Source organism: Motacilla alba, chromosome 1 (genome assembly GCF_015832195.1).
Source record: "Motacilla alba alba isolate MOTALB_02 chromosome 1, Motacilla_alba_V1.0_pri, whole genome shotgun sequence".
Classification (NCBI taxonomy): Eukaryota; Metazoa; Chordata; class Aves; order Passeriformes; family Motacillidae; genus Motacilla; species Motacilla alba.
In genome coordinates, this window is record NC_052016.1 from 39,943,863 (window position 1) to 39,969,021 (window position 25,159).

Here is a 25,159-nt window from a genome sequence, read left to right on the forward strand (position 1 = left end):
TCAGTGGCCCTAAAAGGCAGTGAGACCTAAAACACCTACGTGAAAACCAGGAAAAATATAGTGATGAAATCCATTCTTTTATGCAGGTCTGCATTAATAAGGGAGCTTTCTGGAAAGAACAGGCTAATATCAATTAAGAATAGAATAAGAATAATATTCTATTGTACACATAGTGTGTCTTCATTTATTCTATTAGACTAACCTAAATTACTATTACTAATGAATTTGAAGCTGAGCCCTAGTTTTCTGAGAGAGAATTTTGCATGAAGATTCAGCAGAAGCTGACATTCTTATTCAGCAAAATACATGCTTAAATTGAAGAATGTGCTTAAATCTATACAGGTTTCATGGAGACGTAAAGAAATTTCATACTGATATATATCCATAGATGGTTTTTCTGTAATAAGGACTAAAATAAAATAATGTCTTTTTTTATAATGGTTCTTTTTTTTATAATGGTTCTTCTGGTTTTAGTTTTGATCAATTAATACTCGTTTTTAAATGTTTGAGGTTTACTTCCCCCCCACACACAAAGAGGCACTTTCCTAACAAGATTGGAGACCATTTAGTTAGGGGTATAGCAATGTACACCAAAAGTACTCCCTCCCTGATTCCTGAGTTATGTGTTTTGTAGGCAACTGTCAGCTGCTCTGCCCACAGGGGAATTTCACCCAGCAATCGAAAAATATGAAATGCACCAGACACCCTCCCAGAAAAACCGACTGGAGGAGTCGATTGTCTATTTATAGATAAAAGCTGATAGGACAGCCTAGAGAAATTCTTCCCGTCTTTTGAAACGGTGTGTGGCAGTTCCCTGGGGACTGGTGACAAGTGTCAGTCTGGCTAAGCAGCACAGGAAAAGTGTCCAGCTTCTGGCTCTGATACAACAGAGCAGGAGCAGAACATGGCTACCGCACACACGACAGGTCTGTGGTTCAGTTTTTACCCCTGGAAAAGCTAATAAGAATTCCACTGACCTGTTTAAGATCCAGAAACCTTAAAAGGAAACACAACAGCTGCTCTGATAATTCCCTGGATTCTCAAACCCTTCTCAGTCTGACAAGTAATGACTCAGTTATTACTATCCCAAGGCATGAGAGAGAATTTTCTTTTTTGTTTGATTCCTGGAGCTCTGCTCATAGCTGGAACAATCCTCAAAAATTTTAAGAGGCTGGAAAGGATGAGTCCATAAATCTCCTTCACTGTTAGCGAGCTGGGAACGAGGGTGCCAATTTTAGCATGAGACCCTTGAAGCCCTGGCCCTGTTCTTTCTCAGCAGTAATAAGTATGAAAAGGACTAAGGGATGGAGCAGCAGCCTTGTCCGTTCTCAGCAGATGGTTTGAACATAGAGAACAAAGATCACAGGCTAACTGACAAGAGGCTACCTCCAGGCAATTAATCATCCCCTCTGAAGGTCAGTTGGGAAAAAGGTGAGTTTTACAGGGGCCTCCATCACAGGAGGCAGACAATCTGCTATCTCAGCTCTAACACAGACGATTATAGGAGGGGAATGTGCATGTCAGAACCCCCCATTTATCATAATCCCAGGGCCATTTTTCATGTTGAAATGAGCCCTTTCAGAAAATGTCACACACAACGGTTACTTTAATCTCAGCCTCCCTGGATCTATCTCTTTAGGCTTTCTGCACCATCGGAAGGGCCCTGGGACAGGATTACAGGCTTCTGCTTTCTTCTTAATCAATTGCTTAGTGGATTTGGAGTACAATGGTATATTTTTAGAGAGTTCTGCTTGACAAATTTAGCTGCTCAGCTCTGGGAGAAGCAGAGATGAGGAGCTGGGCATGAGGGAAGAGCTTAGAAGATCTAGCATACCTGGAAAAATAAAAAAAAAAACAAAAACATATGTCTGTGTTGTTGGTTGGAAAATGTCCCAGATGGTCAAATTCTTGGTTGGAAAATGCCCTGTTTATAGTTAAGCCTTGTGCAGAATCTTTGCCAGGCAGATAAATCATGTAGTAAGCAAGCTTAGTGCCTCTTCTACACTTTCCCCCAATATGCTTCATGCTTCATCGGTCACACAAGTTATTAGGCTTATTCGGTGACCAAAGAGTAACTTCTCATATTTCACTTCTTAAACTTGCTCCCCTCCCTTCAACGTCTCGCTGGCTTAGGCCATGCCTTGTAAAATATGGGCCAATAAACTAAGGAAAGAGAAAAGAAAATCTCGCGTAGGATTGTTGGCTGATGTTTTATAAACATTGCTGAACTTCTATGGGGGAGAAAGAAAAGACAGAAGAAACCTTGGAATGAAAACCCATTACAAACATGGACCAAGCAGTGAAGCTATGAGAACTGAGAAATAATAAAAAGTAATCAATACCAGATGGCCCTTCTTAGAAGAGAAATTAAAGAGTAAAAGCAATTTAAAAAATAGTATAAATCAACTTTTTTACTAAATCTAAATATGTATATATATGTTCTCAAGATTTCCCACATGGCATATTTCTGAGCTGCTTCCCCCCCCACAACGTAATACAAATAATGCCTCGAGTATCAAAAACATGCATGCTTGGAAAAATACTAAACAGCCCATAAAAAAAACCATGTTCTCTTTGTTCTTCCTCCTTTTTCAAGTTTTGACCTAGTGGGACTGACACTGTCCCCCACTACAGTGATAACATAAAATAACCGAGCAGCGCCTGGCTTTTCTGCTTTAAATGTGACCAGGGAAATAAAGGTTCCTCTTAGATAAAGGGCAAATCTCACTCTGATTTACACACATTAAACACTTTTGGCTGGAGGCAAAATCAGGATCTTTTCATTTCTGTTTATCCAGTAAAGATATGATCTAGTAAATACGAGGTCTACAGAGATGCTTTAAAGATACTTGAATAGTCACAGTCTTTGGGTTTTGCATGCCCCACAGCTTCACTGAATTGTGCTTTAAGCCAAAATGAGGCTTTCACAAGAGATGGCTTATTGTTACAAGAGCTGATACTGTCTTCATCTCTAACATTTACTGACACTGAAGCCATGCTACATCAGAGATGTCCCACTCCAACACATTATACTCATCAAAAGAATTGCTAGATTAGATGCCATTTGAATGTCTGAATCCAATTCAGCCTATTTTCATTGCCTATAAAATGAAGCCATTTCAGATAAATCTTTAACCTGCATACATGAAGACAACCATAAATTAATTCAAGCTGTTGTCATTCTTAAATGTATCAAATGATGTCTTTAATCTATCAAGCAGCCAAGAGGCCTTATATATGTACTTGTAGAAGCGCAATGTAAGAATAATTATTTATCAGGTCACCAGCATAGAATTCTAAGAATAGTTTTCAAAAGTTTTGAACATTAATCATTAAATAATGTACTTTTAGATATATATTTATACTCTCTGAATGATTTATACACTTGCAAAACTGTCCACTTTTTCATCAGCAGTAAGAAGCAGTCACAGACTCAGGAAGATAAAGGTTTATGTTGGCAGGTGAGTTCCTGCACAAAAAGATTAAAGATAAGTACTAAAAGCAGCCGTAAATCTAAATGTAAATGAGAAATGTTTGGGGGGCTAATGTGAGAAAAAAGCTATGGAAGGGCCATTAAAATAATATCTGACTTTGAAGCAGAATTTAAATCAAGTCCTGAGCATTTCTAAGCTTTTAAAGCTGACAAGGACCAGGGACTTTTTTCTCACACACCACCATTTTGTGTATGTAAGCAACTGAAATTGCTTGGCATAGCGCAGCAGAGAAGAAAGCACTGTAAAAGTAATTATACGTTTAGATGTGTAAATGGAAACGATGCTTTAATAAGAACATCTGAACATATGATTAGATGTTCTGGTCTTTCAACTAGATTCTTCTATCTGAAGCATTTGATGGCTTTTCATCCAAATATTGAACAAGTATGATAGCTAACGAGGAGTTATGACAACATATCATTTTTATGTTGTATTCATCTATTGTATCTGTAAGGTGCCTATTATTGCTCTGTTTAAGTGCCAGTCCGATTCTGAATTGCCTCCATCCATATAATTACAGAACAACAATCAAAGCAAAAGGCTAATTGAATGCATCTTGCAAATACCTTCTTCACAGCTCTCGCCTTTGTATCCTGGGTTGCAGATACAGGTACCCATGATGCATGTGCCATGGTTATTGCAGGAGACATCAATGCACTGGTTGGTTGGGACATCACACTCTGCTCCCTTCCAGCCACTGTGGCACAAGCACCTTCCTTTCATGTACTGCCCATTTCCACTGCAGAGCACTGGGCAGGATGCTATGGACAGACAACAAAAATCACATTAAAACAAATGGAAACTCATTTCAAAAAGAAGCACAAGAGCCCAGCATGTAATTTACATTCTTCATACACAGTCTTCACCAGGGTGTGCTGCTGTTTGTTTTGCCAAAACCAAATCTTTTATATGGATGATACCCAGCTGTTAACTATTTTCCTATGAGTGTTTAAAACAAACAAACAGTGCTCTTAAGTTAGACTATCTTCTTGCTTTGTGTCTCTGATATCTTTTTTCACTAACTAAACTCATAGTTTTCTTGTATTCTGATTTCACAATGTACTGATGTCTTCTTTCCAGAGCACCACTGACCTTAGATTGCTTATCACTATCCCTGACCTGCTGCTGGACTTTCCTTGACACTGCCTCTGCTGTGGACCTCAGTGGCACACAAATCACTGCCCTGTTTTTTTCTGAGTTAACTCTCAGTTCATGGGTTTCAGTTGCTTTGCTCAGAGTCCAGAATGCCACACTGAGACTATTTCCCTGATTTAGCTCATGTCATACCATCAGCTATTTTCTTCCCTGAGAGGGTTGACAAGCGCTGGAGCAGGCTGCACAGGGAACTGACTCAGTCACCATCCCGGATGGAATTTAAAAGATGTGTCGATGTGGCATATGGGGATTGGGCTTAGTGGTGGACTTGGCAGTGCTGGCTTAATAGCTGAACTTGATGACAAGAGTTTTAGAGGTCTTTTCCAACCTTAACAATTCTATGGTTCTAACTGAATGCCCAGCCCCCATTTTTGGTTATCACCTCTGCTGGACTCGATTCATCACCAGCCACAAGGCAAAATTGGCCTCTACTGTTTCCAAGCTCCCTGTAATAAAAACAGTGTAAATCTATCCTCTGAAATTTGTATAATTTATAAAGGACTTATAAAGGATTTTTAATTTTCCTTGTTTCCAGCAAAGTCAGGTTACTCTCAAGGCCACCCAGATACAGGATTTCTTCCCTGTGATAAAGGGAAGAAGAGGAAAATGACAAGCTCAAGCTGTGGCATGATGGATCCCAGGATTAAGTATTTTCAGAGCTAAATTTGGAAACTGCCAGGCAGAGTTGGATTGGATGAAATGAAGGATACAGAACAGGTTCCCCAAGGAAGCAGAGGGCATCAACCACCAGACCTCAGCCTCCACGACCACAGCTTTTTGTAATCACTGCTCTCCAAGCTTTCTCCAGCTCCTTTCAGATAATGTCTTCTCCTTATTCCATTCTCCGCACCAGCCTCATTATGCTCCTTTTTTCCTCTGTTCTGTTTTTGCCAAGGAACATGGTGATTTCAGTTCCTCAGAAACAACAGCCTTTTTCTGTTCACTCTGCCTTGAAACTTCTTGCTTAAGTCCCATTCTCTTTCATTTTATTTTGCTGAAACTCCGCTGCAAGGACACATATTCAACACAGACTGCTCTTGTTCACTGTTGCACATCAGCCTTAGGTGAGAGCAGCTGGTCCTCTCATCTGCCCTTCGGAAAGGCAATTTATGAACAATTTTATGCAGGACAAATGTGAAATGAATATTCCATTCTGCTGCTTAATCCAGCTGGATTAGGCATGTGATGAATCCTCTTTTGCTTTGTTCCTGACTTTGATTATGTGTGGGAAGGGGTATTGCATGGTTAAGGAAAGCTTTCCACTCCTTCTCTTCCATCTTTTAAGACAGTAATCTCACAAAATGCACCATGAGTTGTTTCTACACATCCTTATAGTCAAGTCAGTTTGACTGTTCCAGAACTACAGCAGCCTCAATAAAATACAAAACACTGCCAACTCCAACTGTTAAACCAGTTTGATATGCAGTGAACTGTATTTGCTGACCAAGATAAAAGAGGTTTAGGAAAGAAAGGAATTTGGCAACTGTTATTACTAAAGAGCACGCTGTTCACTTTAAAGGAAACACAATGCCGTGGTGCATTGCAAGTGTATAATTTGCAAGATGGTATCTACCTATACAATATGAGACTTAAATTGTGTAAGATACACTGTACTGTGTGCATGGTTCCCAGCACACTCACTCTGCAATTTCACTTTTCAGCTAAGTGATGGAATTTTTCTGCCCCTCCCATCTCAAATTTCAATGCTCAGTAATGGACATCGTTCTTTCAAGGCACTGGCAGGGGATAGTCTGCAGTTCTTTTCAACCAGAAGAAAGAATAACTGCCTTTAACCAGAGAGAGGTTGCTGAGAAAGACTTACAGGTTTCCTTACAAGACAGCTGATCACTCAGTAAAGATCAGATAAATTACTGGCCATCTGGCAATTACTGGCAGTGAGACTGACACTCCACAGAGCCTTCTGTGGAGAACACCTTCAGCATCACCTGGAAAGCACTGCTACAAATGTCAAGGCAATGGCAAGAACAAGACCTCCTCTGTAGCATGCAATAATGAATAAAGACAAAAGAGGTTTCTGAATTTTTTATCTTGTTATCTGTGCAACTCTTTTCCATATATAAAGATATATAATTATTATTTGATCATTCAGATTCCAACAATGTCTAGGATGGCAAAATTATAGTAATTCTCTAGTGTGGTAATGATAGCAGCAACCCAAATGCATACTCTGTTTCTTGCAAAGTTGAGCATCAGCGAGTAAGATAATTTGTTTATTTTACACAGAACTTGAAAGTGCCATCTCCCGTGTCCAAGAAAACCTTCAAAAAGCCTATGGAATACACCTCTGGTGACTTGCTCTCATTTATTTTGTTTAAAATAACTGGTTAATAATACATTAGTAATTAACCATTACTAAAAAGAGAAAGGCTTTCTGCTCCAGAGTTTCCCATTCATTTGGATGGTGAATTACAAGGGTGAACTGAAATAAAGGAACATCCAGGAAATCCATGGAATTCTTCATGGGAACAGGAACCTGCTTTTTTAAGGATTACTGCTCCATACAGGGATCATGAAGGGCTGCAGATGGATACTGTAACAGCCTTACACATGCTGCCTTTTGAGGGATTTATAGGTCAAAAGAAGAGTCTTGGATGCCCCTAAAAACCAATGGGAAGTCAAGGCTGGAATCCTTGGATCTCATGCTCATGGCAACATGATCTATTTAACATGCCCAGTGAGTGGACATGCATATACAAACATAAATTTGGCATTCCAGGTATTTTTCTGTCTTCCTAAAGGCAGAGTGCAACCTGTGATCTGAACCCAGATGCTTCTGAATGAAAAGACAGAGTTTAATAAAAGGTGTTCATAGCAGCTAGAGCATGTGCTCTGGTGAAATGGGACACTCACATCGCTCCATTGAAAAGCCTGAGAAAGTTCAGGGTAGCCAGGGAGGGGAGGTGAGCTTCTCTGAAAGTGGATTCAGAACAAGAGTCTAAGTACTCTGACTCACACTGAAGAAAGTTCTTCTTCTCCACAGACTCTACAGGGAGCCTTGGGGGAAATAAACCCTGAACTTCTGCCCCTACTGAAAGTTAGGAGGTGTGAGCTGGAATATGCTGTGGGACATGGAAAAAACTCCTTTTGTCTCCAGCTCTAGGGATTTGAAAAGGAGCTTGGAAATGCAAACCAAGTGTAAGGAAATGCAAACCAAGTGTAACCTGAGTCAGCAAGAAGTTTGACAGAACAGCTCTCAGGGACACAGCTTGCCACATCCATCTTACTGGGCTGTGAACTCTGAAACCCCGCCGGGTTCAGCCCGGCCTCGCTGCCTTGGCAGGGAGCTCCCGCCTGCCCTGGGGGTGTGCGGCTCCTTATCTCTGTCTCCTGCCTCACTGCTGGGATGTGACCCAGCTCAGCTGGAGGGGGAGAGGGCTGGGGTTGGACAGAGTTTAGCTCTCTCTTGGGAAGGCGCCAGCCTGCTTTCCAAAGCAGCGATGAGCTGGGGTAAGGGCTTGACCTGCAGTCTTACCGCAGCTCCTTGGGTGGGCACTAACGTTTTATGCTACCTCCCTCCCCAGATTTATAAATCTGTACTTAGTTTGTTGGACTGTTTGAGCCAAAAAAGGCCTTGAAAAGGTTGATGCACAGTATCCTGTCATTTCCCACATGCAAGGTTTTCATATCTTGGTTTGAAATGTGTTCTTACTAAAAGTATTTCAGCTTGTTTTTTAAATGTTTAAATAACCTAAAAATTCAGGCCAAAGAAAACCCTTCCAAAGCCATTTATTAAAAATACTTATCACTTGAGCAGAAAAATGTATTATACTGTTTACTGGGTAAGTCTCCTTCCCAGTCCTCCCAGTCTTTTTACTTTTGGCCAGAGTCACCAGTTGTTCCTGCCATTATCCCACTCCTAGCCTCATGCTAACGCTGCCAGGCTCAGGCAGACTTGCCAGGTACTTTTTGTAGAATCAGTATCTTAAAAGAAAGTATCATTATAGTGTCATGCCATACCATGATAAAAGTGCTCTGCTAAACAAACCATAATGCCACATTTATAAGTCCTGTTTTGTAAAGTCAATTCCAGAGAGAAAATTTCCAACGTGACATTTGCCTGTCCACAAGCAGCCCAAGGGGTTGTGCTGTTGCTAAGAGCACAGCAGTCACGATTAGCAAAGAATCACAGTGTCATTCAGGTTGGAAATGCCTTTCAAGATCGAGTCCAACTCAGCCCAGCACTGCCAGCCCACCTCTAAACCATGTGCCTAAATGCCACACCTACACTCCCAGAGATGGTGATTACACCACTTCCCTGAGCAGCCTGAATCCTTCGCTGAAGAAATTTTTCCCAACAGCCAATCTAAACCTCCCCTGGCACAACTGCAGGATGCTTCCTCTTGTCTTATCGCTTACCTCGGATAAGAGACCGATCCCCACCTGGCTACACCCTTCCTTCAGGTAGCTGTAGAGACCAGTAAGATGTCCCCTGATATTTCTTTTCTCCAGAGTAAACACTCATGGGCCCCTCAGCTGCTGATCAAAATTTTAGCAAATTTGTGGCAAACAAAATTCACAGATCAACTTCTTTCCACTCTACTGCAGCATCCCCACACTGTGTGAATAGTACTTTGCAGAAGGCACCGTCATGAATATAATTTCTAGAAGAAAAATGTTAACTGAATGGGAGAGGGTAACAGTTAATCAAGCACAAATTCCTACCTCTGCCACAGTCAGGGCCCAGAAAGCCAAGGAAGCAATGGCAAGTCCCAGACACGCAGTCTCCATTCCCATAGCAATTACTGGGACAGTTATCCACTGATTCTGGAAAACAAAAGAAAGTTCAGACACTTTAGGCAAGAAAACACCTCTGAGTTTAGGAGGGCTCTGTATGGGCAGGACAGTTGAAACTTCAAAGCAATTGCTGCACTTGGGGCAAAAGCATTAGTGTGAGCTGCACTAAACCCTGCTCATCCATTTCAATCAATAGATGGTTCAAATGTGAATTCTATGATTAAATATGAGCTGCTCAGCACCCACCACGTGTGGCATTCTCTCAGTACCTGAAAACTTCCAAATGTCTTTTCTTCCTGTATACCTGTATATTTTTATGACCATTTTTCCTCTTTGAATTTATTGCAGGGATGCAATACACACCATTCTCATGGCAGAACACACACTTTTGGTCCAGTTTTGTTGACTTGATTAAGTGACCTTGAGGCATTTATTTGTGCCAAAATGAGCTGAATGATGATAGATATGTTCCCGTATGAACTTACTGAACACAGACCCTTGGTTCATCCTATCTGCTTGTTCACGAAATACCTCTAATCAAATTTCTTCTTATTTGCTCTGCAATATTATATTGAACATAATACATTATACATTATATAATTTGTATCTTTAACAGCTCAAAGTGCTGGGGCTAGTATTCTATTTGGTGAAACAAGAATGGGTCTATTTCACATTTTCTTCTATTTCTAGTTATCATCTTAAATTCCCTGACTTTGGCAAAAACACCAGCTATTCATTTTTCAGGGGAAGTTAACAGGTAAGCAAAATGTTATCTAGCACTTCTTTTTCAAAGAGAGTTCAGAATATTGGGACTAAAACATATCTTTCACAAAAGAACAACACAAGCTAGTAAACACATCAAAAAGAGAATGAAAATAATCTTAATTTCTTACACTTAACTGAGTGAAGACTGAGTAAATGTGAGTGGGGCTTTGAAAGACACTGTAATAAATACCATGGTTCATTCTACAGTGCTATTCACATTTTCTCTGAGGGAGATGCCTATCAGATGAAAGCTGGATTTGGTTATAGAGCAGGGGCACTGGTGGTACACATGGAGTGGGGTGAAAATCTCAGCCCTGTGCATAATGATTGCATTTGCACAGACCTATTCACGAGACCTTGCAGGAGAAAATTTATTTGTAAACTCCCAATCAGCGCAAGTGAAGAGAACCAGTGACAGCAGAGATGTGCAGATTAGTTCTAATCACAAATGAAAGGAAGCCAGTTTCTGGATGGGTGTTTGCCAAAGAGCAGAGGTTTCTGAAGGACATTTTAAAGGCTGTGGTGTAATTCAATAATTCACAAAGGACATAAGCAAATTTAAATAATAAAACCAGTTTAAAGCATTTATGTTTTAAGTCCCGGCTTCAAACATCTCATAAGCAGACAGCTCCATGCAGCAAGAAAGGTACAAGGAAGTGCTGTCAGTTTTCTAACACAGCAGTTAAGCAGGTATTCACTTGATGGTGTGTGGAAATACAATCAGAACATGCAGTCAACCCTTTAGGCTTGAGCTACCATCTTTGTTCCAATTCAAGAGCAGCCATGTTTCCTGGAACAAAGAAGTTATGACTGAGGCCTTGTGCATTTATAGTGATATTTAGGAATATCATCTCTCACTTCATAGCAGGTATAAACACAAATCTATCCTATAAATGAAAAGTTAGTATTAGCCCATGTGTATACAATCTTCAGAACTCTGACATGAGTTAATGTCAGAGTTTAGTTTTTGCTGAAAATGAAAGTTAATTCATTTTATGACTTTTTTTTTCTCTATGCTTTTTTTTTACAATACTTCTATTTTTCATTTCTTCAAGAAATATACCCAGAGTTTTAGGAAAAGGAAGTTATTTATGTACATACTTACACACATGAAGAACATAGAGAGTGTGAGTTCTGTGAAACAAGATAATGAGATGGGCAAGGAGATTTAACCGCTCCTGTTGCTGAAAGGGTCAGTCCTTTTCCTCTAATCTTCTCATCCTAAGAACAACTCTAAGCTCCCTCTTCTTGTGCTGGTTCTGGCACTTGTCAGACCCTCCAAGGAGGTGGTTAAGCTCAAAAGGTGGCAAAAAAAAATGAATACAGCAGAAAAAAAACCTAGAGTATTTTTTTCCTGCTGCCTGAAAACTGGGAAGAGAAGGGCTGTGCTATTCAGTATAAGTGCAGTTGTCCCATGACACCTCACCACCCCACTGCCACACTGGGTCAGGGGCTGCAAGGTGGAGCAACACTGCACTGTAACATGTGTGACCTTTGAAGTCAAGGGGAGTACCTCAGGGCATGATGTAGGACAGACTCCCAGCATTAACAACACCTTTAGAATGTTAAAAACTATTTTAAAAAGTTTTTTCCCAAGTTTTTGCTTTAATGGACAAAACTGAGATTTTGAAAAGGAATAAATATCCATATAGCTTTCTTGGTATATTTTTGTAATACAATATTAAAAAAAAAAAAAACCAGTAAAAAGACCCACAGAAACATCTAGAAAGTATCTAAAAAGTAGCATAATGTCAAGCATGGCAACTTGGTGACAATGCACCACATCAACTAAATGGCAATCTTACTAGAAACAGTATTTTGCAGTTACACTGGGTTCAGCTGGTGTGTCTGTAATGCCTAAGACAAGACTGGCAAGACTCTGCACACCAATTGGATGTCCACTGCAGATTAAACTGAATTACTTTGTCCACTACAATGATTATGTATAAAGGGATTTAGAAGTTCAGAATAACCACAGAAATGGAGCAGACCTGTGCTTAGGTAACTGACCTTTCCAAAATTTCAGGGTGAACCATGTAAGAACCTCTACTCTGGTGGTGCATCCTTTCCTCCTCTGACTAGTTCAGCAGAGACACCTAGAGACACCTATAACTGGTCAGATCCCTGCTGACAGTGACTGACACTGACACATTAAAAAAGATATTCACATCTGTTTTCTGGTTCATATGCAGATCTGGCATTTCTCATTGTGAAGCTGCAGTGATATGCACACATATAACTTCACCTATCACCACCTCCTCAATCTGTGGTTTCCCAGACACTTCTTTGCAAGTGTGGCCAAACTGCCTCATGCCATAGTGTGGCTAAAGGAATTCAAAAGGAATTAAAAAACAGGTGGATGAAACCCATTTTACCTTCCTCACTGAAGCACCTCAGTGCCTCTAGCTCTTACTTGTGGCCTGAATACCCTCTGCTATTAATAATAGAGTAGGCCCTTAAAAATCCTTTCATCCCATTTCACTACTTTCTCTGATGTCCCTTGTTTTTCTAATATAGCCAAAAGTAACATTTTAAATGTATTCTCATTTTACACTACCTCTATTTGCCCTGGAATAACCTGCCTGATAGAGATGAGATGAAGTGAAAAGAAACTCTACTCCCCCTGTGACTTGTGCCACTTGCTGTTTTTGTGGCAGTTAAGGATGCAAACCTTCCTGGTGATTCAGGGCAATTAAGGTCTTCATACACTCCCAAAAGTTCTTCACTACTGAGAATCAATTCTGAAAAGTGATGAAGGTTCATGCAGTGCATCTTTGTGTCAAAGCTACTCCCAAACAACTCCAAAGTATTCCATAAAGGAAGTGTTAAATGAACTCACTTTTTTTTTCCTCGGAAACTCCAGAGCTAATGAGCACAAACAAGGCAGAGACTAAGGCTTGTGAGGAGCAAGTCTGCAAGCTGTGTGTGCAACACTGAGCATGCTCCTTTTTATATTCTTAGGCAGAATCACAACCTGGAATTTCTTTTTACTTTGAAGACTGCAGGCATTAGCAAGTTATACTCACTCAAGGCTTCTCATAAAAACCTTTGTTTCCATCCTAGGACTGCATTTTGTTTCAGTGGTTACAGACTGCCAGCTGGGCACCTCAGAAAATTTTCTGGTCCTTCTGGCATGTGTAAGGGCACACACATTCAAGCACAGTGCTCTAACACCAACATTTCAAGCTAAACAGGAGGAGGAGGAGGGTAACTTGGCATCAGAAATTAGGGAGTTGTGGTGGGAGAACCCTGGAAAGAATAAAGAATCAAGAAGACATTTTCAGAAGCTAGGGCTTCGCCAAATTATTATCACATGGGATAGAAGGGACACAACTTTAACATTCCGGGAGTCTCTAAGTCAGTGGCACAAAGCAGCTGTCTTTCTTTTGAGTATCTTCACAGTCAACATTGCTACAGAGGTGACACATTATCAGTTAATAAGCAAAAACAGGCCACGGCAATTATGGCTGGCTTCTAGTCTCCATTATACAGCTTATTCTGTAAGCTGTTCATATAATTAGAGGAGTATTTTCCAATATATACAAAAATCCATATGGTGTTTTATGAATAGTACCATGGGAACTCCTTTAGAGAAATATGACAATGTTTTTGTTTTGTTTTATTTAATTGTTAAAGTTCACTGTGAGACCATGAACAATTCTATTTTAGAAAGAGATACATATGTTCTCTGTTTCCAGTCTGATTCCCACAGTTTTCTCTTTGGCTTTCAAATCCCTGAAGAGATCTGACTGACACCAGCCGGTAAGGGCAGAGATTAATAACTGGAGGGCCAGCTAATGGATGATGCCTTCATCAGGTTTTGCTGTTGAATGAAAAGAGAACACTGAAAACACAGTTTCCATGCCACCTTTCAACCACCAATGGCAGCAGGAGTGAAACTTCCAAAAGCAAATAACTCACACTAGGGGCACATGGGCAAAACTTGAGGTGGTGGGGCTTCTAAGAGAGAATGCAGAAGCTTGCCCATGGAATTAAGTGTTCTGCCAACTTCACAGTCTAATTAGCAACTGAAAAAGCAAGTAATTTAATGGAATCACAGAATCACTGGATGGTTTTGATTGGAAGGGACCCTAAAGACCACCCAGTTCCAATCCCCCTGCCATGAGCAGAGACACCTTCCACTAGACCAAGTTGCTCCACAGCCCATCTAAACTGGCCTTGAACACCTCCAGGGATATGTCAACCACAGTTTCTCTGGGCAGCCTGTGCCAATGCCTCATCACACAGTGAGGAATTTCTTCCTAATATCTAACCTAAACCTGCCTACTGTTATTTTAAAGCCATTCCTCCTTGTCCTATCATCCCATGCCCTTGTAAAAAGTCCCTCTCCAGCTCTTCTGTAGCCCCTGTAGGTACTGGAAGAGCTCTAAGGTCTCCTTGGTATCTTCTCATCTCCAGGCTGAGCAGCCCCAACTCCTTTAGCTTGTCTCCATGGGAGAGGTGCTCAAGCCCTCTGAGCATCTTCACAGTTCTCCATTATAAATATTCTCATACTTCTCTGACAGAATGTCTAAATTACATAATGAGACATTTGATCTTCAGATCCACACTGTCATTTTGGAGAATGGTATGGAAATGCCCTGTCTGACAGAGAAGGTACTCCCTACCCTAGGACAGCCGACCTCAGCCAGGAAAAAAAGGATGTACAAAACACTCTCTGGATTCATAAAAATAAGAAAGGGAGAACATCCATTAAATGCAAAAGCCTAGACTTCAACAGCAAAACTCTTCTGAAGTACTCTTTAAGGTCCTTTCTCTCATGTGCTTTAAATATCAAAGCAAAGAAAGAAACAAAAAAAAAATTCTCCAAGTATCCTCAGCAGCCATAATTCAACATATTGCATAAAATAACATCAATCTGCTCTTTTTGCCATTTCTTTCAGGGGAGGTTTTTCAGTACAAGTAATCTCACAGCTGGCAGATTTTGAGGGAAACTTGGATGAAACCTTTGTCCCATTGCTAGTTTTCCCACTGTAATCACCCTTTACTCTGAGAGAAGCTATAAACTGGCATGATCCAGCCCATACTCACAATAAGACTTCATACTATACTATCTTTTATTTAAGGGTATTATCGAGTTCAATATGAAATCACTAATTGTTACCATTCCCATTTTTTTTAGGTTGTTAATCTGAGGCATGGACAAATACAACACAGCATTTGCTTCATATTATAAATTGACTCATGTGAGAGCAACAAAGCTCCCAGGCAAATGGTCTGCTCAGGGGACCACTTTGCTGCTGACAAAAAGCCCCATGAAAGCCAATTCTACTGTGGTGAATTCTATAAAGATCTGTCAGCCTGGCTTACAACTACCAACATGAATTACCTTTATCCAGATGCAACACAATAAACATATTAAGAAGCTAGACAAATTTCTAGACTCTTGATGGACTTCTTTTTTATATACTCACCATGTTTGCTGGTCAGCAGTACAGCCACTTTAACAGTATTTCTGCCTTATTTATTTACTATGCAACATCCAACTCAATAGCTTGTTTCCCTATCTTTGGGCCAGAGGCCAAGGCAGATGTTTGCCTGACACCAAATCTTATTAGAGGCTGCAGTAATACAATCGTGTGTTAAAGATAAATATTTTATAGCCTGCACTTGCCACCAAGCAGCATCATTCCCTAGGCATTTAAAAGCAACTATCTATTGGCAAAGAAAAAATAGTTATCTAGCTGGCAACCGAAGGCAGTAGCTTTTTGGGAGTTAACCAGGACTGCTTTCTAAGAACTGATTAAATGCCATTCAGTGCTGTGTGGCTGTATGAATTCAAATATAACTGTTTCATTTGATAACCTCAAAAAGTTGCTTTGGAGATGGCAGTGTTTGGTGTCCTACAGAAACATGTAGGAATAGCACTGCAGCAGGACAATTAGACCTTAATGAATCAATGCTAATCTCAGTTCAGGAATCAAGGTTCAAGGAATACAAAAAACTTGTATCAGTGAGAATATTCCATATTAGAAATGAGATGCAAAGAAAAGAGCAGGGTTTTTTTGAAAGATCCTGTCTGGTCCTTTCAACTAATAGTCTACTCCACCACTACATAAGAAATGGCCTCAAGATCTTTTGTTCAGTGCTGGTGAGAAGATATATGCTCAGCCTAAAATTAATTGCCACAGCTACTCATCTACCAGCCCAGGAAGATATTGCATACATACTAATTGGTACAATAAAAGGTTTTTACCCTTTCCTAATAAATGCTGACTATCTCTATACAAAGATGCATTAATTCAAAAATAGCAAGTAAACTAAAAAAAAAGGTAAACCAAATAATTAGAATTGAATTTTTTACTGTATCAAACAAATACATATATTTGTTATCACACAGAAATATATTGTTCCTAGCTGTCCAGTGATCCATCTTCTGCCTATTTGTGTTCCCCTGGCTAACAAAAACGTTTTGCTGGGAAGGAGGGAGGGCCCAGGGAGCAAGGCAGCAAGCAGGGAGGTTCCATGGTTCATACTTGACCTTGAAATCCTCTGTCAGCCACATCAGTGCAAAAGGGCCATAAGGAGTGCCCAGCACTCCTCTCACTGTACACTGAATTACACTGCTTGGGAGAGTGAAGGGACACCACATTATTTCACCTTACTCTTTGCTGCGGCACTAGAGCAACCTTAGAAATCCACATACTATTTTTCCTAGATCTGCTTGTCCAGGATGAAAGTGAGACCTACAAGCTCATTGCAATCACATCTCTCTTTCACAAAAATGCTCCTTGTCACTTCCCCGACTACGTTAGCAATAATTTTAATAGGAAATCAAGCAGTATAACACGAAAGGCAAAGAGGATTCTGAAGCTCTGTGAACACATTCAATTTACTTCTCAGTTGCAGAGCTTGCAGTCTTGTTTATTTTTCAAAGAAATTATGCTACTCGATTGAATTTCACTGCAGGAGAGGCTGGATTCTAAGCCTACAGAACTGTCACTGCCCTTGTAATTATGATAACAATGTCAAGACAGATGTGGAGGTGAGAGGGGATAAAACAGGTCTCAGATGTGTCTTCAAGCATCAGATTTGACACTATGAGCCAAAAAAAACCCCAAAAAAACAAAGGTAAGGGGAAAGAAAATGCCCTGGAAACAAAAGAAATGTGGAAATGCTGGGTCTGGTATTCTCTTGCTCCTCCTCTTCCTTCCCTAGCCAAAGCTTTAAAGGACTGATTCCTTCTTATAGTACATCATCACCTGCTGAGATTTCAATTTTTCTGCTTCATTTTTATTTTGTACAGCTTTTATACTTCTAGCTCAAGTAATCCACACCTGGCAGCCTGAGATGTGAAAAAGTCTTGACATCATCATGGAAACTCAGTCATTATTTTTGAGTGCTCTTTCACAGCTTCCTCTTCTGTAGGGCACCTAGCGTGATGCTGATACTGTTAATGCTGCTTGATGTTGTACCAGATTTTGATTTTTTTTTTATTTTTCATAAGGCTGGGAGGTCTGCTTTAATTAAGGACCCATGCATATAACCCTGTTTTGCTCTCACATCCCAGTGGAACTCTAATCTTCACATGCAGGTATAAGGATGCTAAATTAGTAAAAGGGCAACAAGCAGGCAGTCCCTTAAATAGCTCTTTAAATCACTCCTGAATCTGGAAAGTGAGAGAGGACATAACCACAGTATGAATTGAATGTTATTCTCCCTCCTCTTTTTCTGTAATAATGTTTTAAAAAAGAATTTGCAAGATACACCCCCATCTCCATAAGGGTACTGACAAGAGACACCTGCCCCTGCCAGAAGTGACTCTACAGGCTGGGCCATTTTACAAGGTGATGGTGAAGCACAGAAGGTTTGGTGCTCAGGGGCAGTTAGGTGGCTTATTGAAATCAAGAGTTGCTGATTTTGCCAAATTTCACAGTACATCATGTGAGCACATTTTCCCTTGAGCTGTCTATACTTTGGTTTTTAGGCCTGGTTTGAGATATATATCCAGGTACTCAAATGGCTCTCACGACAATCATATCAGTCTTTCTCACACTATTTCAAGCCCATTTGACTCCAGTCCCAGCTGGAAACACTAAAAAGTCAGATTTTTTCTGTCTTATTTTGAACTTCTGTTCTACAGAAAGAGGGACCAAGTGGGAATAGATGGGGAGTAAATAAAGAAGAGAACAAGCCTGATTATTCTAGAAACCTTTGCCACATTTGGTCTGAATTTCGGTTGCCCTTTGAGAGAGAGCTTTATCTTTATCTCCCTGATTCATTCCTTTCTCTTACTGCTTCCTTATTAAGAAGAAATCTTTCCAGGGCAGAATGCCTTATAATCTGAAGCTCTCAGATGGCTGAAAGCATAAAGTGTAATGGGATTTCAAAAGCACTTGGGCATTGCTTGATGTATATGACCATTTAACTTGATGGTAAAATCTCCCTTGACTTCACCAACTTTCAGGAAATCCTGCTAATGTATTTCTGCTGTCCACAGGGCCAAACAGGGAACACTGTTTCCTTACAATGTGAGTAATGCTAAAAGCACAAAAGGATCATGACATACAGTTCTTAAGGAATCATACACTGACCATCTGAAAACACCCTCTGTTCCAAAGCACTTGAAATGTGATCACAGGTTGGAAGTTAGCTGGGAAAAAAATTCAGCGAATTATTTTAAACAAGGAGTAGCTGTTGGACTGAAGCCTTCTTATTTTTCCTTCTACAATGTAGCTTCCAAGCACAATAAGACTTTAATCCATACTTGTAACATAAATGTGACATGGCTGTGGAGATCTAGAAAGACACATTGTGAAGAGTTATTTTCTTCCTAGATTCCCTTTTTTGCAGTTGGAATATTTTTAAACCTGAATTTCACTCCAGTAGATGAAACTCTTATATCCCCTATTTGCCCAGGGGATTGTAAAGATTTTTTTTTCCTTCCCACTCTCATAAATTGTTACAAACTAATACAGGAAACAACAATTATTCAGCCTTCAGGGTTCAACTTCTGGAGCTGCACTAGCAAGAGAAAAGTTACTTCACGTTCAGTACATTACATTTTCTGCTGTCATAGCTCAGGGCAAGGCTAAATCTGGCCCTGAGTTTCATTTTAAATGATGTTTTAAGTTGGTGTTTTACAGGAGGAAAAAACCCAAACCATTCTTCCATACACACACAGAGAACTACAAATGTAATCTCTTTTGGTCAAACAAATGCCATGAAAACTTGACAATGTTATAATTTTGGGTACATAAAAAATAAATTTCATTTTACACCAAGTATTTAGTTAATACATCCAGCCTGATAACTAAGGATGTACTGGCTGGAATGACTGATATGTGAGGTTCAGTTAGGTAGGTGTGCCTGGTGCTAGGGACATGCTCTCAAGCAGAATGCCTGACCTGCAGCCACTGCTGCACAAGAGCCTGACTCCCCTCCAGGTTCTATATCAGCCTTGCCCTCCTGTAGGGATGCTCCCAGTTCTCTGGGGCATCTCAGGCAGCTGCACTGAACTTTTGGTGGTCTTCTGTCAGAGCCAGACAAAAAGCAGTACTTATGGCTTTGTTCCTGCCCCTTGCAGACTCGCTGCACATATGTAGTCAAATCTTGCTCCTTCTCAAAGCCTCTGGCAAGCTGTCTAGAAATCAGTTTAAGATAATCTATGGAACTTTTTCTGAGACTGTTGTAGCACTCCGCAAAAGAAAGCAGTCACACATCTAATATACAGACCAACTGTTATCATTTAAAAAGTCAACATATGCCAGGAGTGACTACACAGACCATGTCCTTCTCATCTGCTCGGCCCCCATGCAAAATGAAGAGTGGTCCAGTGACTCTTGAGGTGCTGATGTTGTTGGCTTCTGGTTTTTTGTGGTCTTGCATGCAAGTATGTACACGTGAATATAGCCTTTGGAAAAGTGAGGCTTTAAAGTGTCTGTTGTTCTAGTACAAAAAGAGTTTTCTTTTTGTTTGCCAAAGCGGACTATTAACTCCCACAACCTTATTTCTGTGCTTTAGCAGGGGAGCATTCATGGAAAGAAAAGCATGCATAAAGCTGCTCTAGCAGCTCGGTAATACGACACAGGAATGAAACAAGCTGTGCTTACATTAGCCCGCAGTCTGGGCTGTGTGGAAAGAGCTATATACAAAAGTGTAAAAACGAAAACCATATGCACTGTTTTACACATTTCTCCAGAACCCCTCAGACAGCACTTATATGCCATGTTATTAAGGCAGAATTATGCTCTTCTGAAAACAGTGAACAGAAAAACACAGAGACTGAAATAACAGAAAGAAAGAAATATCAGAAAGAAATAACAGAAAGGAATAATAGAAAGAAAGGAATAAAGAAAGAAAAAGGCATAAACTTCACCGATAAATAAACCTTTTCTTGACCCTAAAACTAAAGTAATTCCCCCAATCAATAAACCTTTTGTACAAGCTCTGTCAGATCAAGAGAACTTGCCTGCCTGAATGCAGCACATGGACACGCAAGTTCAATGCTCCTAGTCCATGTAAGTACAGATGTAAGCAAAGCTTTTCAAAATGACAAATCTACCTTTGTTTTTCTACCACTTTAAAGCATGATTAAAACCAGACAAAATCTGGAACATTAAAGACACTCAGACATCTAACTTCTACTCAGATGAATACTTACTGGCATCCAAGCAGTCTTTAGAAGCATGGCCTAATTTCTTTTATACAACAATATAAATGAAAGTACCTGTCCATTTTTCTATTTTCTCCGGTCAAGTTATCTCTTGTAATTGTAAGAGCTATTGAAAGAGGTGTGTACATACAGAAATCAAAATAAAAAAATAAAGAAAAAGTTCAAATCTAACATTAAATAAATTATTGCATCTCTGCTTTAAAACTAAGATAGATTTACACATTTTAATTTTCTACATTTAATTTTCTACATGCTAGCTTTTATTCACCGATCATCAGTGAAGAGATACACTCTACACAGAAAGAGAGGTCATGGAAGTTTTCACAGCCAAGCATTTGACCTTTACAGGCTTCTTATTATTTAATTATCTTTGAGACATGTCCTAATTTTCTCTTTATTAGAGGAGCCTTACGTCTTCAATAGCAAAATCCTGAAATAATAATTTTGCCTGCCATTATGGCTTGGGAAGAGGGGTTATTATGCAAGAATTGTTTCAGACACTTGCAGAGAGAAAAAAGGTCATTACAAGTAACATCTAGATTTGAAACAATTGGTCTGACTTCCTATTCCTTGGAAGTGCTGTAGATCTAAGCAGCAGCAGGCAGAAAGCTGCAGTTAACATTTAGGGAGCAGTGTACCATAGGATCATGTACAAACATTACTGACTGAAGCTGAAAGGGATTTAAGAACCAGGAGGAACGTTTGATCTTTTAGGAGTTGTCTGAAAAGGCAGACACAGAGATAAACTCCAACACTGGAACATGCTCACCCTCTTGGCTCACTTCACTGGGAAATGAGGCTGTTCATCAGTTTTGAGGAAAAACACGAAAAGATTAAGGGTGAACTGATAAAGCCGCTGTTGACTTTCAGCCGCTAAAGTTTTAAGGGCTGTGTCACTATCTATCCAAAATCATCATCACTGTTTTACTGAGAATAGCAAACAAACTCTGGATATAAGGAGTGCAAGCTAATGTGAAAAGTTTCACCTCTGTACAGCCCTCTTTCCATTTCCAAATCCAGGCTCAGCCCATGTTTGCTTTTTATTAAGCCCTATAAAGAGAACAGTCTAGATTTGCACATGGGCTGGATGAAAGTGAAATCTCACCAAGCACACCATGACGCCTGCTTGGAGAGGTGAATTCCTGCAGCTCACAAAGCTCAGGCAGAGGGAGTTCACCCCACATTTCTGTCTCGCCTTGTGATACTGAACCTATCAGACTGGGCTGGATTTGGCTAGGATGGAGAGGGCAATCTCCTGTCTTCTTGCCAACCTTCTGCATAGACTAGCCCAATTCTCACAGAGGACCTCACACTCTGTGGCCAGCTGGATGCTTAAAGGAAGACACTCTGCAGCGCTGCAGCATAACCTGAACCTGCTCTGAGGATGAACATTTTCAGTCAAGCAGACCTGTCAACAAAATGTCATTGCTGAGATCAAATGCACAAGGAAATAAAAACCTAACTCAGCCTGGCAGGGACTCATAAATGCATTTTTTGCTTTCTACATGAATTGAGTGACTGTATCTTTTCTAAATACCACCTGAGACCTATGAGCTTGGCCACACTCAGAGAAGCTAGGCAAGAGTGGAAAGCAGGAAACAAAGTATCAAAAAAAGGGGTGGCAGCAACAACAGAGTAATCAAAAAAAGCATTGCCCATCTGACAGAGTATCAGACGTCTGCTTGTAGGGGGGCATACAGAGCCAAAGTGGAAGAAACTATTTGCAGAGCCTGCAAAGCTCTGCTATTATTTTGTAGCACAGAGATCAATAACATCAAATATTAGGTGATTTTCCTTCCTGGCACAGTTCTCATATTGCTCATATTTCTTTTTCTGTGCAGAGCAAAAAAAGAGCTGTGAGTGTGGGCAGGAATGGGTTACTAACTAATTATCTGCAGAGGGTACCACAAAGTGGAAGTGCTCCATGTCCCTCTCTGAAACAGAAGGGCTAAGAAGACCATACTCATGCAATAGGGGAGAACTGAGCTCTTCCACAGAGCAGCTGGAGTCTCATTAGCAGTTAAGGAGTTCTGATTCAGCAAAGTACTTGCTGAACTTTCAGCCTCTTTAGCCTAAGGAGAAGTTCAGAAAAGGGTACCTGGGACATTAAAACCACTCTTCCTCCTTCAGAGTCCTGAAGATCCAATAGTACATGGGGGACTTTTAAGTCAAGTAACTGTGCCATTAGGGAGCTAAAAGCAAAGTGCAAGCCAGAACAGATCACATCCCTTTTTACTCTGCACAGTATCCCAACTCCTCAATATTTACACAAAACCAATTTAGATTTTTCCAGACATTAGCAAATCAAGTGTAAATAACACAAATGGTTTTGAGACTTTAAGTGGATCACACTTCTGTATCCCTCTCTGAAGTGGAAATTGCTAGAGTTTAAGTTAGTTTACACATAAGCAGCAAAAGCAATGGAAGCAAATCTGAGCTACTCAGATGCTTCCTTTTCCCTTTGCTAAGAACAAGCTAAACACAAAGGCACTTTCACACAATGCTAAGGAAGCCACTCTTGTCACCTCTCGCACAAGGAAGGCTCCCAGTCCCACGCTTGTCTCTGTGCCCTGCAATATCACCTTTGAGCTCAGTCCTATTGTGAAGTGTTCCTCTGCTGGTACCACTCCTGAGTGTGAAGCCCTGTCCTAGGGACTGCATGGGGTAGGTTACATTCTGGGCTATTGCAGGAAGGGCACGTGCCTTTTGGTGTATATCACCAGGTGCTGGATGCGCTGGCAGCCCCTTAAAAATCACACCGCAGATCATCTTGCACTTCAGTGGAGGAAATTACTTACAGCAGGGGTTTTTTTACAGATGGCAGAGGGAGCAGAAAGAACAGTCCTTTTCTTAACCTAAGCATTGTCTCATGTAGAACATAGGAATGAGATAAAACTTTGCATCCTATCCCAGGTGTTCTACATGTGTTTCCTGTCACTTGCTGGGTGACAAGCTGGTAAGCAGCAATGCTTTCCTCTCACAGACAATTGATTTTGCTTTTCCTTTTGAATTCTCAATGGCCCTGCACAGTCGAGACTGCCCAAGCTCAGCAGTAACAGCTGTTGGAAGACACTTTGACTCCACAGATGCTCTTTTCAGGATCTCAGATGTTTCTTGCTTCTACTGAGCAGACTTTTGGCCAAAATCTGTCTCAAATGTGCTGATTCCAGCTGATTCCTCGGCCTACTATTTTGCTTCACCAGACAAGATTGCTCTAAATAAATTACTACTATCAGGCAGATCGTGGCAGATTGTGAATCCACAAGGTGCTTCTCAAAGAAGTGTTTCTATTAGGAATTTCAGAAAGTGCCACCAATGTAATTTACAAAAAGATTAATTTATTACTGAGAGGCCTTGACTGTCCATTCCTTTATAATGTAATGAATTGTAATTTGGAAGAACAGGATATGAAAATGCTGTTAAAAGCTGAAAACTTTTCCAGAATAATATTTTTTCCCTCCACCTGAATTTCCTGTATTATTCAGAAGTTTAAGCTCTGACAGACATTACAAGGCTGTATTGTCCCCAGGTTTATATTCAGTGCATGTAACAGGCACACATTTTGAAACCACCTAGCCTTTCAGTGATGATGATTCCACACCCATTTAGAAAACAGGCCAAGTTGCCATCTCCTGCCCTCAAAATCTATGCCAACGTTCCTGAGAGGATTTAGTTATAGTTTATCACATTCCAAAGCTGTTTAATGGACAGCCTCACAATTTATGAAATTAACTGTGTGTTATCAAACTGGGAATACAGATGCCTTTTTCCATTTTTCTCCAGTTTTCACTAGAATAATGGAAGCCAAATCATTCCAGGCAAGCACTGCACAGTAATTGCAGTTGATACTGTCATACGGAGCCTGCAATGATTTGCTGGCTGAACAGCTCGGTCTGTTGAAACATAGCAGATAAGACTTGGAAAATCAGCAGTCTTTCCATCCAACATGTTTATTGCTGAAGTAAAAGCTATTGCCATTTATTTTGGTGAGTTCTCACTCGCAGGGGATGTTTGCCTCAAGCAATGACTGCACAGTTTGGCTTTATGAACTTATCATTATGATCACCATTATCAATTTTGTGCTTTCTACTACTATCTGGGATTATTAATTAATGCTTCATTCATTTTCCCAGCAGTTCTATCACCCTCACAGCATCTCTGGAGAAATGTCACTCTCCTCAGTTTTACACAGTGAGCAGCTGAAGCATGAGCCTAGGCTGGGGCAGAATTAACACATCAATCAGAATTGAAGAGTTCTAGCTGGCCTGCTTCTCAGATCACTGGATCCTACTTCTTCCTGCATCAGAGCTATACTTTTCAAACTTGCTCCTACTGTAACTCCTATGTTAGTGGA

At 40.4% G+C, this 25,159-nt stretch overlaps 1 protein-coding gene across 19 annotated transcripts in view; it reads right to left on the reverse strand.

Moving 5' to 3' along the window:
* The window catches only part of TENM4 (teneurin transmembrane protein 4), a 1,547,018-nt gene that overhangs the window by 144,899 nt on the left and 1,376,960 nt on the right, over nt 1-25,159 (reverse strand). For all 19 annotated transcript variants that reach the window (XM_038158275.1, XM_038158258.1, XM_038158266.1 and 16 more), the window contains 2 exons: nt 9,333-9,434; nt 4,061-4,255 (listed from right to left, as the gene is read on the reverse strand). In XM_038158275.1, the coding sequence (XP_038014203.1) occupies nt 4,061-4,255; nt 9,333-9,434 (297 nt within the window). The remainder of the gene's footprint in view (nt 1-4,060; nt 4,256-9,332; nt 9,435-25,159) is intronic.